Source organism: Hyla sarda, chromosome 8, assembly GCF_029499605.1.
Source record: "Hyla sarda isolate aHylSar1 chromosome 8, aHylSar1.hap1, whole genome shotgun sequence".
Taxonomy (NCBI): Eukaryota; Metazoa; Chordata; class Amphibia; order Anura; family Hylidae; genus Hyla; species Hyla sarda.
The window spans coordinates 197991916-198006360 of NC_079196.1; the positions used below are offsets into that span (position 1 = coordinate 197991916).

A 14445-nucleotide genomic window follows, 5' to 3' on the forward strand; every position below is an offset into this window, starting at 1 on the left:
GCGTGCGTAAATGTCCGAACTATAAAAATATCTAATTAATTAAACCGCGCGGTTAATGGCGTACGCGCAAAAAAATTCCAAAGTCAAAAAAAGCTAATTTTTGGTCACTTTTTATACCATTAAAAAATGAATAAAAAGTGATCAAAAAGTCCGATCAAAACAAAAATCATACCGATAAAAACTTCAGATGACGGCGCAAAAAATGAGTCCTCATACCGCCCTGTACGTGGAAAAATAAAAAAGTTATAGGGGTCAGAAGATGACATTTTTAAACGTATAAATTTTCCTGCATGTAGTTATGATTTTTTCCAGAAGTGCGACAAAATCAAACCTATATAAGTAGGGTATCATTTTAACCGTATGGACCTACAGAATAATGATCAGGTGTAATTTTTACCGAAATATGCACTGCGTAGAAACGGAAGCCCCCAAAAGTTACAAAATTGCGTTTTTTCTTCGATTTTGTCGCACAATGATTTTTTTTCCCGTTTCGCCATGCATTTTTGGGTAAAATGACTAATGTCACTGCAAAGTAGAATTGGCGATGCAAAAAATAAGCCATAATATGGATTTTTAGGTGGAAAATTGAAAGGGTTATGATTTTTAAAAGGTAAGGAGGAAAAAATGAAAGTGCAAAAACTGAAAAACCCTGAGTCCTTAAGGGGTTAATGGAACATGGGTCAGACTGTTTCTTTTGAAATGTATGTGTGTCAAAGAATGCTTTGAAGCGGATGTTCCTAAAGAATTTTTGCAAATCAAGGTCCAACTGAAATAAGTCGTATTGGCGTGATGGACAAGTATTCATATATCTATCTATCTCATATCTATCTATCTATCTCATATCTATCTATCTATCTATCTATCTCATATCTATCTATCTCATATCTATCTCATATCTATCTATCTCATATCTATCTATCTCATATCTATCTATCACTATCTATCTCATATCTATCTATCATCCCATATCTATCTATCTATCTATCTATCTCATATCTATCTATCTAGAAGTTGGCTAAGCAGCACTACCCTGTATTTTGCAAAAAGTGTATTCGGGTGCTGACGGTACAGCCCTGGTCACGGTCTGTCAGCCTGGTATATGTAGAGAAAACATCCGCAGCACTCCAAGTAGAAAATAAAGGTGATTTATTCTCCAATAGTGATATCACTATGGGAGAATAAATCACCTTTATTTTCTACTTGGAGTGCTGCGGATGTTTTCTCTACATATCTATCTATCTCATATCTATCTATCTCATATCTATCTATCTATCTATATCACATTTATCTATCTCATATCTATTTATCTATCTATCTCATATCTATCTCATATCTATCTATCTCATATATATATATATATATATCTCATAATCTATCTCATATCTATCTATCTCATATCTATCTATCTATCTATCTATCTAATATCTATCTATCTCATATCTATCTCTCATATCTATCTATCTATCTCTCTCATATCTATCTATCTCTCTCATATCTATCTCATATCTATCTATATCATATCTATCTATCACATATCTATCTATCTCATATCTATTTATCTCATATCTATCTATCAATCTCATATCTATCTATCTCATATCTAATTCTATCTATCTCATATCTATCTATCTATCAATCATCTATCTATCATCTATCTATCTCATATCTATCTATATAATCTATCTATCTATCTATCTATCTCATATCTATCTATATCATATCTATCTGTCTATCTCATATCTATCTATCTATCTCATATCTATCTATCATCTATCTATCTATCTATCTCATATCTATCTATCTATCATCTATCTCACATCTATCTATCCATCTTATAGCTAATTCTATCTATCTCATATCTATCTATCATCTATCTATCTATCATCTATCTATCTCATATCTATCTATCTATCTCATATTTATTTATCTATCTATCTCATATCTATCTATCTATCTATCTATCTATCTCATATCTATCTATCTATCTCATATCTATCTATCTATCTATCTCATATCTATCTATCTATCTATCTATCTATCTATCTATCTCATATTTATTTATCTATCTATCTCATATCTATCTATCTCATATCTATCTATCTATCTCATATCTATCTACCACATGATCTTGACACCTTTTATTTATCTTAGTTCACCTAAACACTAGACTTGTGAAAGGCGGCCAGGACTAGTTTATATAAAGACATGCTTCTATACATGTAACATATGTTTTTTTGGGACAGTGACTGAAATGGTGGTTGGGGATCGCTGTTTCCCCCCCAAAGTACCTGTCATATGTAGCCACCAGGTTTCAGGAGGTGCATTTATCATCCAGGGATTATGGGTGACATTTTGGAAAGAGTTAAAACTCTAGCAAAATTTAGCTTGCTAAGGGACTTTTAGTATGTCCTATTTTCGGGCCTGGATTTTTATGGATTAGCAGTGAGGCCTTTCTTCCCCTTATTGAGCCCCTCCAGGTTTTCAGATTAGTCCAGATCAGCACAGGTGCTGAAGACAGTTAGCTAAAACTAGCTGAAGTATAGTCTGCCAGTAAGGCTAATAGGAACCTGACCCTCAGTTATGATTTATACTCCGGGAGGCTGACTTTGTGACAAGTGCCATTGGTGTGAGGTAACACCTTCAAAGTTGGCTTTGTTGAGCGCCCGGTAGTAAGCCACTAGTATTGTAAGGGCCACTTTAGGTGTTTATTTACTGCTGGACAGATTCACTTTGTTTTGTGCCAATGTGAATACGGCAGAATTTTATTTTTCGACAATAAACTGCATGAGAATCCATCCCTGCCTTTGAATTGTGTCACTGTCACTGACTGCTTTTTAGGTAGTATTCCTATAGTGTTACTTACTGTTCTAATTATTTATGTAATATCCCTTCTTTTAGGCACAGGTAAGACATATACTATGCTGGGAATGGATGGCGAGCCTGGAATATTCTACAGAACTCTGAGTGATCTCTTCAGGACTATCGAGGAGATCAGTGACAGTACAGATTACTCTGTATCCATGTCCTACCTGGAGGTATAACGTGCCGTTGGCTGTCCGGGCATGCTGGGAGTTGTAGATTTGCAACAGCTGGAGACACACTGTTTGGAAAACCCTGCACTTAGTTCAGCTTAGTTCTGCATTAGAATACTGTGGGGTTCCATTAGGAATATTTCTGAATGATTAAAGGGGTACTCCAGCAAAAAGACATCTTATCCCCTATCCAAGGGATAGGGCATAAGATGTCTGATTGCGGGGGTCCAGCTGCTGGGAGCGGCGGCATCCTTAACACGGAAGCTTAGAGCTTCCGTGTTCGTGATGTCACGCCACGCCCCCTCCATTCATGTCTATGGGAGGGGGCGTGGCGGCTAGTATGTAGCTGTCATGCCTACACCCATAGACATGAATAGAGGGGCCGTGGAGGGTGGAGTCGCCAGTCATCCGGCATGGAGCGGAGTTTGATCCATGTGGGAATGACCGGGGTGATGCACTGGAGATCGTGGGGGTCCCCAGTGGCAGGGGTCCCCTCAATCAGGCATCTTATACCCTATCCTTCGGATAGGGTATAGGATGTTTTTCGCCGTAGTACCCCTTGAAGCGAATTAACACAAAGCTAACTTGAAGTTCACTTTGTATTGCATAGAGGAACAAACAGTAAGATATAGTATAGCACAAAATCAGACAAATGAATTGTGTATATAGGTCTCTCTCACCCACGCACAAGCACACCTGCGGCCCACCCTAATCTTTGCCCTAGCAGCCAATGGGTGTCTTCAGTTGGTGCACATGGAATAGATAGGGTCTATGCAAATCCTGCTCCAGTGTTACTTGAGGTCTTTAAATCGATAATGTAAGTTCAGGGTGCCCTGTTATGGGACGCAGAAGAGTTTCATGCTTTTGCTTACACAGGCTGTAAATCAGGTCAGTCCAGCTTTAGTTATCTTGAAGGCTCAAAGAGGCTTTTTTTTTTTGCTTCCAGCGCTGAATCTTGATTAACCTGCTGGCAGATTCCTCTGAGCTGCTGCAGCACGCTTTGAACCAGGACTCCTCACAGGCTGTCCCTCTGTGCCCTCTCTCTCTCTCTCTTTCTCTCTGCTTGCTCTGCCGGAACTAAAAATACCAATATGGCCACAAGCACATGTCCACAAAACTCCTCCTTCCTCAGCTTTTTAAGGGTTTCATTTGCTTTTCATATTAGGGCATAAAATGTTTTCCTTTTCTCTGCAACGTAGACTATAGACTATGCATGGGCTATTGTGATTGATGCCGTTTCTTTACACTTGCAGATCTACAACGAATTAATCCGTGACCTGTTAAACCCTTCTTCTGGCTTTTTGGAGCTTAGAGATGACTCTAAAGGAAATGTACAGATTGCTAGGATTACGGAATTCTTCACTCACAGTGCCGAAGAGGTAAATACTGTAAAAACATGTAGTGTTTAGACATCTCCACCAGATGGCGCTGTCTGATTAGAAACCGCTAACAGAAGGCGTGAAACTAAAGCTATAGTTCAAGTATTCTTGCATGGTAAAAATTGTGATGTAAAGTATGAATGTTATATAAATGCAGCTTAAAAAAATATCTAGTATCTGGGATTGTCTCTTCATTCATGGAAATGCATCGAGTTGGACAAGGCGTGTGGGAATATGGAACAAATGTCTTCTCTGATTTGGAGATCCAATGAGAACTGTGTGTGCATCAAGTAGATAGATGAGATGGTGCGACTCCAGGGTGCCTTCGACTATTGCAAAACTACAACTCCCAGCATGCCCGGACAGCCAAAGGCTGTCCGGGCATGCTGTGAGTTGTAGTTTTGCAACAGCTGGAGGCAACTGAAACACTGCCTAAAGAATTTGTGGTGTTCCGGCACCATATTTCATTCTGTGCCTTAGTTATTAGTCCCCAAAGTTAGAGTCCCTAGGACTGTCGGGGTTCGCTTCCCTAATTAACCCCTAGTCACCCCTTAGTAACTTGATATTTGTAAATATTATCTATATAAATATATGTATATGGTGTTACTCACTTGTTTTAGCGTCGCAGGACGTGCGGGTCATGTGACCCGGTTCACAGAACTCTAAGGTTTGATAAAGGACCTTTGGTGGTTCTAGTCAGGTGATCACCCAAGATCCATTGTAACGGTGAGTGACAGCTGATATGGACAAATTCAAAACGGCCAGTCCCTGCCCATATAAGGGAGCTGCGCCATTTTGTCCCTCTCTTGGGTTGCAGACTTTGGACAGGTAGGACCTCCGCAGCTTTCAAGACAATTACTAGGCCAAAGCCTTGCGGCCTAGGCCTGCGCTAGAGACGGATAGTTCTCACAATCCCCCGCCATCTCCGCAAGATATCTGGACCTAATCCAACCCCTAAATCCAGCGGATCTATGCAAATACAGTCCTCCAAATTTTAAGAGAACTTTCCGGTCCTAAGCAACTGTCAGTCACTGCTGTGCTGTCTATATCGACTCTGTTATCTGGACTGTTACCGTTACTGCATGTACAGAAAATCTTCAGTAAAGTTCCTGCAAGTTTTAAGTTCAGCACTACTGTAGACAATCCATTTATTTTACACTCACCAATCGCTCTTGGGAAGGGTGGCGATAGACCCAGCATCACTACAGAGTTTTAACCCTTACCCTGGTGTCACGAGTGACAAGGGCTAAATTAACCCCTCCTATACTACAGCAACACCCCAACTACCCTACACCCCCACCAGGCTATCACAAAGCCTTTTTGGCGTCTGACGAACAGGATTCAGGTGTGTGCCTGCTGCTGTTGCCACTAGTGAAATTGTACTCCCACCAATATAACGGACTTTATTCATGTGTCACAAACCGTATTTCTGTGTACAAGAGCGGTGCGCGTGGTGCGCAATTCAAGGGGGCCATGCGAAAAGTAAGGGGGGAGGGGAAAATGTATTCGCAGCAAGAATGTGAAAAATGCGAAATGAATGCATGCTACGATCCTCTGGTCCAGTCAGCACAGGAAGAGTTAACCTGCTGCCGGAGAAGCACGCGAAAACAGCCCACGCCACGCCCCGCCTCTGGGCATGGCTGTCAAGTTGCTGTATCGCAGCCGAAAGGGAACTTTGAAACAGAGGAGTCGTTTCTGGGAGGACCAGAAGTCTGGGCTGCACCGATGACGTCCTTCCTGCCGGCCGCCATTTTGGGGAAGCCCAGTTTAAAGGACACCCTGCATAGTGACCTCTTCAGTCTGCACAGGGAGCCGGAGAGTACAGAAATGGAGGAGAGCAGCGTTCCACGTGGTGAGAACAGCAAGATGGAGCCGGAACAAAGGAAAGTTGTGGCGGTCGCAGCCCAACTGTTCCAAGAACTTGCCGTCTGCAGCAGTTGTCATTAGACGAAAAGGGACCTGCAATCTTCCCCACTGCCTGATGATGACGACGACGATTGGCCAGACTCACCTCCAGCAGAGAGCGCAGGGACATCTGGAGGTGCATCGCCGGTGAGATTGTCCCTTCACCACAGAACTTGGGGCTCGTGGGCCGAAATCCCATCGGAGGAGTCTGCAGTGAGTACTCCGCCAGAGGCGGCCTTTTCTTCCTCCTCCAGCCCTGAGTCAGAAATACCCCTGTCCAACTTGCCAAGGGCACGACCGCGCTCACCAGATTTGCCCCAGTGGATTTTTGGGGACGAGCCGGGACTCATCGAGTATATGCACGCGGTTCTACAACCCATACCTGGGAAGCCACTCCCATCAATTCCAACCGCACAAAGAGAAAGGGCCCGTCAGGAAGCCGAGCTGGCTGAGTTGATGGACAAATTAAAGGCCCAACACAGAGAACTGTACGCCCTTAAACATGTGCATTTGCCTCCTGAGGAAAGAATTTGTTATCAGGAGAATACTAAAGAAATGGAAGCACTCTACATCCGTAAGTGGGATCATCCCTGAGAAGGGGAGGAGCCTCTAGAACGACGAAGAGCAACTGTGGCCTAGTTTGACAAGGTCAGAGGTTATGGGACACTCCTAGATTGCCATACAGGGCAAACCATCCTCGTAAACCGGCAAGCAGTACAGAGGCCATATCTACATAAAAAGTTCTACTCTCTGGAGGTGGGTGAGATAGTGGAGTACACCCCCGTCCAGGGTTTGCGTGGAGAATGGGCTGCTGCGGTCACAAGACCAACAGCCCCAACACAGCTTCCATTCAAATACTTTCCATCTACAGATTGGAAATCGGATCCCTTCAACCTGAGGGCAAAATGGTCTGCTCCTGATGCCTCCACCAACGTACTCAAGGAGGAGGAGCCTCTACAGCATCAGTCATCTGTTTCGTGCAGCAAAGTGCGAAGACCTGCTCAAGACCAAGAAAGTAAGCCCAAATTGCGGGCACCAAAGACCGTACCTAGACCCTCTCGGAGCAATGAGAGTTTGTCTGTTCCAGAGGTACCAACGAATGTACCTAGACCCTCTCGGAGCAATGAGAGTTTGCCTCCTGCACGGGTACCAACGTATGTACCAAGGCCCTCTTCCGACGTGGAGAGTTTGTCTGCTTCCAGGGTACCAACGAAAGTGCTATGGCCCACTGCTGGCATGGAGGTGGGGCTAATACCTTATGCACCAACCTTGATCCCGACCAGTAAACCCCTGGTCACTTTGAATCCTACTGTTACCCATTCTACTCTCACCAATGTGGTGTGGGAGAGTTACATTAACTCCCAGCCAACCCCTGATGTTGGAAGGGCTAGGGGGTCTACAAGAGGCACAGAAGAGTTCGGAGGAATATTTTCTGAAGGACTATAAAGTAATGTCTATTGTTTTCTTTGCTAACCACTTTTGTTTTCCAGTAGCAAAGTTCAAGAAAATGTGCCTAGCAGGACTATGCTCAGAAAGAAAATGGTCCCGGTGGGTCTTGGGTTAATAACTGTGAACAACTAAAACCCTTATTAGAGGGGACCTCTGGGGAATGGTACCCTAAACTGAATACCCCCCCCCCCCCCCTAAAATGTAACTTTTATTGTAAATCTTATAGTTAAAATAGTATCAGGACAACAAAATAGTAAGGGTTAAAATTATCAGACAGGTTGTGGTGACAGTTTGCTCATTGCCCACTAGGTGGTGCTGATGTCTCTGTGTTGGTTTCACATTCACTGGACTATAAAGCGTCCTAGCTCTGAGCCTTGCAGAGACTCTTTCTCTTGTCCGTTTACCACAACCTGCCTTGCTAAAATCAGTCTGCACCTGCCCTAACGTTTCACTTGAGGACCAAGTGTCGTCAGATGGACAACAGGTACTGATTTTTGGCATTCCCCGGCCTTTTTATAACCTATTGCGACCACATCACTTCCGATGCAACCACACTTGCTGTAACCAGTAAGCTTTTGCCACGTCATTGGTTGGCAAACTCGGAGTTTCCGGCCGCCAGGTTTGCACCTGCGCAGTAGTCGGTTTCCTATCACGCGCATGCGCCGTTCACCTCTCTCCGTCCGGTCAGCTGATCAGCTAGTCCAGGAACGCGCTGGTGAGAACAGCATAACAGCTGATCACCCGATTCCGTGCACGCGTGCACTACGTTCCACACGTTCGGCTCAAGTCTCTTAGCAGGACTATGCTAAGACTGTTCCAGTTCCAAGTTCAGCGACGTAACCATTAAGCTTTGTGCCTGACCATCAGGTCAAGAGACTCCTAGCCAGTAGGAGATTCGTAAGTTTTGTGCCCGGTTGATTTGTGGCCGCCGTGAAACATAGACTCCTAGTGTAGGTGGCCTGCAGATCCTTACACGCCAGTTTTGTGTATATATCCCTATATTTATGAGACTTTCTTGCTAAAAATTGCACTTATCAGGTGTATGCGCCTGAACCGTGTTGGAGTGTTAATAAATATGTAAGTCTGTATAATAAAAATGTATATGGTCCTTGTACACAGAAAAAATAGCTTTGTGTCTGTGTACATAAAAAGTAAGTAAAGGTTGTACATGGAAACTTGTCCGCTAGATGCACGTGTACACCAAAAACAAAAAAACGTAAATAATTCTTGTATACATGTACATACAAAGGTATGAAAATACTAAAAAGGTGTTTTAGTAGTTGCTTAATAGGTGACTCTCCCGACTCCTCCGAGAATAGCATTCCAGTCGCCAATCGCTAGCACCTTTCATCAAATAATACTACCCTTAAGATATCAAGACTAACTACTAAGCAGTACTTGCACACATAGTACCTTAAATTGCTCACGTAAATGTACTACCTCAGTCTTCTCCAGTACATACACAAAATAAAAATATGTCTCATACTCAAACGCTTTAGGAATGGTAGCCTATTGATATCCAATTCCTACCACTGTTAGGTACACTCATTTTCTTTCTTCTCTTTATTACGTGTGTGAGATGCTCTACCTGGCCAGTAGGTGCTCTTGCGAGCTTAAAAATAAAACACGTATTTCTAAAGGTAACCTAGGTAAGGTTATACTGTTGTGTTCTAGGGGTAAGTAGCGTGTATCCGAAAGACCCTAGTAGCTAACCTTATTGGTTGATAGCCTCAGGCAAGCCAATATACCCTTCTGTGTACTAACAGGTGACTCATTGTGGCAAAACAAAAGTAAATGTGGTGAGATTTAAAAAATATTTAGTCAGCTTGAAACTAAAGGTATAGAGAGCTGTACTAATGTCTAGTTAGCCTCATAAATGTATAGAGAGCTATAAAAATGTATAAAGAGCTAGAAACTAATGTCTAGATAGCTTCATAATATCTAGATAGCTTCCTAATGTATAGTAAGCTTCATAATTATCTAGTAAGGATACTAGTCAGGCTAAAAGAACATGTCTTCTGAATGTATATAGAGTGTTTGTTTATAATTTTGTCCTTGTCCTATTCCCTCTACCTTAGGGGACAGGGGTCGGGGTCGACTTGTTTTAAGTAAGGGGGTTTGTGGTGTCCCGGCACCGTATTTCATACTGTGCCTTAGTTATTAGTCCCCAAAGTTAGAGTCCCTAGGACTGTCGGGGTTCGCTTCCCTAATTAACCCCTAGTCACCCCTTAGTAACTTGATATTTGTAAATATTATCTATATAAATATATGTATATGGTGTTACTCACTTGTTTTAGCGTCGCAGGACCTGCGGGTCATGTGACCCGGTTCACAGAACTCTATGGTTTGCTAAAGGACCTTTGGTGGTTCTAGTCAGGTGATCACCCACAATCCATTGTAACGGTGAGTGACAGCTGATATGGACCAATCCAAAATGGCCAGCCCCTGCCCATATAAGGGAGCTGCGCCATTTTGTTGCTCTCTTGGGTTGCTGACTCTGGATGAGGTAGGACCTCCGCAGCTTTCAAGACAATTACTAGGCCAAAGCCTTGCGGCCTAGGCCTGCGCTAGAGACGGATAGTTCTTACAATCCTCCGTTATCTCCGCAAGACCTCTGGACCTAATCCAACCCCTAAATCCAGCGGATCTATGCAAATACAATCCTCCAAATTTTAAGAGAACTTTCCGGTCCTAAGCAACTGTCAGTCACTGCCGTGCTGTCTATATCGACTCTGTTATCTGGACTGTTACCGATACTGCATGTACAGAAAATCTTCAGTAAAGTTCCTGCAAGTTGACTTTGCATTAAACGCCCTCCCACTCCTCTCCTTGATTAAAGACAAATTTAAGATCTGGGGTACTTTGCCTCTGTCCGTCCCAGGTCGAATAAACTTGATCAAAATGATCATTTTGCCTAAATGTCTCTACATTCTGGAGCATGCTGCTACTCCGGTACCCATGTCCTTCTTTAAGTCCCTTCACTCGCTTTTACCTTCTTTTATCTGGGGCAATTCCCGGTCTAAATTGAAGTTGGTAACCTTGCAACGCATGAAGGCCCGGGCGGGTTACGCCCTCCCGGACTTCCAGGCGTACTACTTAGCTGGACAATTGAGGCTGCTTCGCTCATGGGTCAGGGCGGAGCCACTACCCAACTCGGAACATCACCTTGCTCATTATGTTCATCAGACCCATTTAAGGGCCTGGTTGGACAGGCCTTCCTCTGGGAGCGGTAGACTCTTACCTTTACATCGCCTGGCCTCCCAGGTGTGGACGACGGTCAAGAAGCTTCATGACTTTACGGACGTAGCGACTGACCTTCCGCTTTGGGATGCCCCATATCTGACGCACTTGACAGCTGACTTAGACCCGACCTTTTGGAAATCCCATGGCATTAGAGAATTGTCTCACCTGTACTCGGATAATATTCTTTCCTCCTTCACCCAGTTACAGGGGAAATTCGACCTACCTAGAACGGCTTTTTATAGATACCTGCAGTTGCGCCATGCCTTATTGACTCAATTCCCCCCGTCCACCACTAAAATCTCTGATTACCCACTGATAGGAGTTATCAGGTCTCAAGGTCCTGGGGGGTTGGTTTCTGTTCTTTACGCTCATATTATTGAAATTAAGCATGCTCGGGCACCTCTCCCTGCGGAAGCATACTGGAGATCCCATATCCCTGGTTTGACTGAGGAACAGTGGAGGGAGGTCCAATCGTCTCACACCCTGGTGTCCCCCGCTGCGAATAATAAGATTACCCAACTCTACATTATTCATAGTTGCTATCTCACACCGATTAGACTGCATCGAATGGGTAGGACACAGAGTGACCAGTGCCATAGGTGTAGCTCTCCCAGGGCAGATTTTTGGCATCTTATGTGGTCTTGCCCCTATGTGTGTTATTTTTGGAGGGAGGTCACATCCTTTCTCTCCTTATTATTAGGTAGAACTGTCCCTCGTATACCCCTGTTTTGTCTGTTTGGTATTATTGATGAAGACAGCTGGCCTTATTTCACTAGAGTTTTGCTAAGAGAATCACTGTTCATGGCCCGTAAGGCCATAGCTTTAAGGTGGATGGATCCTAGACCTCCTAATGTGTCTATGTGGAAGAGATTGATAAACAATGTATTACCATTTGAACGCTTGGTATATAAACATAGGAAATGCGAAGCAAAGTTTGATAAGGTGTGGGGTGTGTGGTGCGCTTCTACTGTTACTCTGTTTACAGCCCGCGACTATTATACATCTAGGGACGCACTGCTGCCTCGCACTCCACCCCGAGACAATTGTTGATTGTTGTCTACCTGGGGACCCCCCCTCTGATCCCCCCCTCTGTTCCTTCCCCTTCTCGTTCTATTTTGCCTTTTTAGTGCTTTCCCCTTCTCCCCTTTGGCCCTCCCTGATTCCCCCTTTTCCCTTTATACTTTTTTTTCCTTTTTGTTTTGTTGAATCCTACGTTAACTGATTCTCTCGTTCTCCTTACTCCCCCCGTCCAACCCCCCCCCCATCTCTTTTTGTTTTGACAGTGGCAGTGGCTTGCGGATAGTGCCCATAGTGATTCCCATCTCCTATATACGATACATTGGTTTTACTATGTCACGGAGCACTCTTACGTTATTTACACAGCACCTGACCGCTGTACTATGCTTTTATCCCGATATATATCATTGCCTCCCCTGCGTGGGAATTTTGTCGTGTGTAAACATGGCTTGTGCGGAGCCATATGTTTTGGTTTTACTGTTTTGTTAACTTTATTTCCTGTTTAATAAAACGAATTTAAAAAAAAAAGTTCCTGCAAGTTTTGAGTTCAGCACTGCTGTGGACAATCCATTTATTTTACACTCACCAATCGCTCTTGGGAAGGGTGGCGATAGGCCCAGCATCACTACAGAGTTTTAACCCTTACCCTGGCGTCACAAGTGACAAGGGTTAAATTAAAGGGGTTATCCAGGAAAAAACTTTTTTTTATATATCAACTGGCTCCAGAAAGTTAAACAGATTTGTAAATTACCTAAAACCACTGGAGGAGGAGAGAGCACACCGTGCAGCTGAACATGCAGATATACGATACCGCTGGTGTACACTGGCAGCCTCTGGACCCGATAAGTTACAAAGCAGCACCTGCGGGGTGCACACACTAGATGAAGTATCCAATAATACAATAAAAAAGAGGTAGCGTGCACTCACCGCGGGTAAACAGCTGCAGGCCCAAGGTCCGGGATCACCACGGCATAGACGGAGACGGTAAGGGGCGCTCAGAGGCTACGCCGGCTGTTTCGGACGTAGGAATGTCCTTCTTCCGGCCTTTGTAAATTACTTCTATTAAAAAATCTTAATCCTTCCAATAGTTATTAGCTTCTGAAGTTAAGGTTGTTCTTTTCTGTCTAAATCCTCTCTGATGACACGTGTCTCGGGAACCGCCCAGTTTAGTAGTAAATCCCCATAGCAAACCTCTTCTAAACTGGGCGTTTCCCGAGACAGGTGTCATCAGACGGGACTTAGACAGAAAAGAACAACCCTAACTTCAGAAGCTCATAAGTATGAAAGGATTTAGATTTTTTAATAGACGTAATTTACAAATCTGTTTAACTTTCTGGAGCCAGTTGATATGTATAAAAAAAGTTTTTTCCTGGAATACCCCTTTAACCCCTCATATACTACAGCAACACCCCAACTACCCTCCACCCCCACCAGGCTATCACAAATTGGTATTTTGTAAAGAAAATAAATAAGCGCAACTGTTACATGAAATCAACATTTATAACTGTCCACATTGATTAAAAGTTGTTTCCATATATAATAATGCCATACCGTTGGCTGTTTATTCTGTGGCTTTATCTCCATAAAAAAAAAAAACTTTTTTGTGCTTTAAAGGGTTATCCAGGAAAAAAAACTTTTTTTACATATCAACTTGCTCCAGAAAGGTAAACAGATTTGTAAATTACTTCTATTAAAAAATCTTAATCCTTTCAGTACTTATGAGCTTCTGAAGTTAAGGTTGTTCTTTTCTGTCTAAGTGCTCTATGATGACACGTGTCTCCGGAACCGCCCAGTTTAGAAGAGGTCTGCTATGGGGATTTGCTTCTGAACTGGGCGGTTCCCGAGACAGGTGTCATCAGAGAGCACTTAGACAGAAAAGGTTCAAAGAAAAGAGTCTTTTATTGCCAAAAGTAAAGCAAATACAAAAAGCAAAGAAACAAAAATAAAATGTAGTATCACAACAACGCGTTTCGAGGGGCGGGACCCAACATAGTGCAGTGATTAGGACCTATTGATGATCGGGTGACTTCCCCATGATATTGTATACATAATACAAAGTAATCTACCACACAATAGTAGTATATTCAATAAAATATCAATGCTTTATTGTTCACTTTAAATTAAAAACACACATATATATATATATATATATATATATATATATATATATATAAAACCATTAATATTGGTATCCATTAACAGAGAGCTTAAATGGGCAGATGGTACCTCAAGTGTTATAAAAAAAAGTTAATGCATAATAGCAATTAATAGTAAACAACGGAACATGGGAATTGTGATAAAAATCACATAGCAAAGTTACAAAGTAATCATATGGACATCCAGATACACAGTGCATAATACATACATATGTCCTACAGTGAGATAGCAACCGCCACCTGTGTGTCCGTAAATAGAACTTA

At 42.9% G+C, this 14445-nt stretch overlaps 1 protein-coding gene across 3 annotated transcripts in view; it reads left to right on the plus strand.

Moving 5' to 3' along the window:
- The window catches only part of LOC130285093 (kinesin-like protein KIF19), an 86001-nt gene that overhangs the window by 15228 nt on the left and 56328 nt on the right, over positions 1 to 14445 (plus strand). For all 3 annotated transcript variants that reach the window (XM_056536289.1, XM_056536288.1, XM_056536290.1), the window contains 2 exons: positions 2899 to 3035; positions 4286 to 4411. In XM_056536289.1, the coding sequence (XP_056392264.1) occupies positions 2899 to 3035; positions 4286 to 4411 (263 nt within the window). The remainder of the gene's footprint in view (positions 1 to 2898; positions 3036 to 4285; positions 4412 to 14445) is intronic.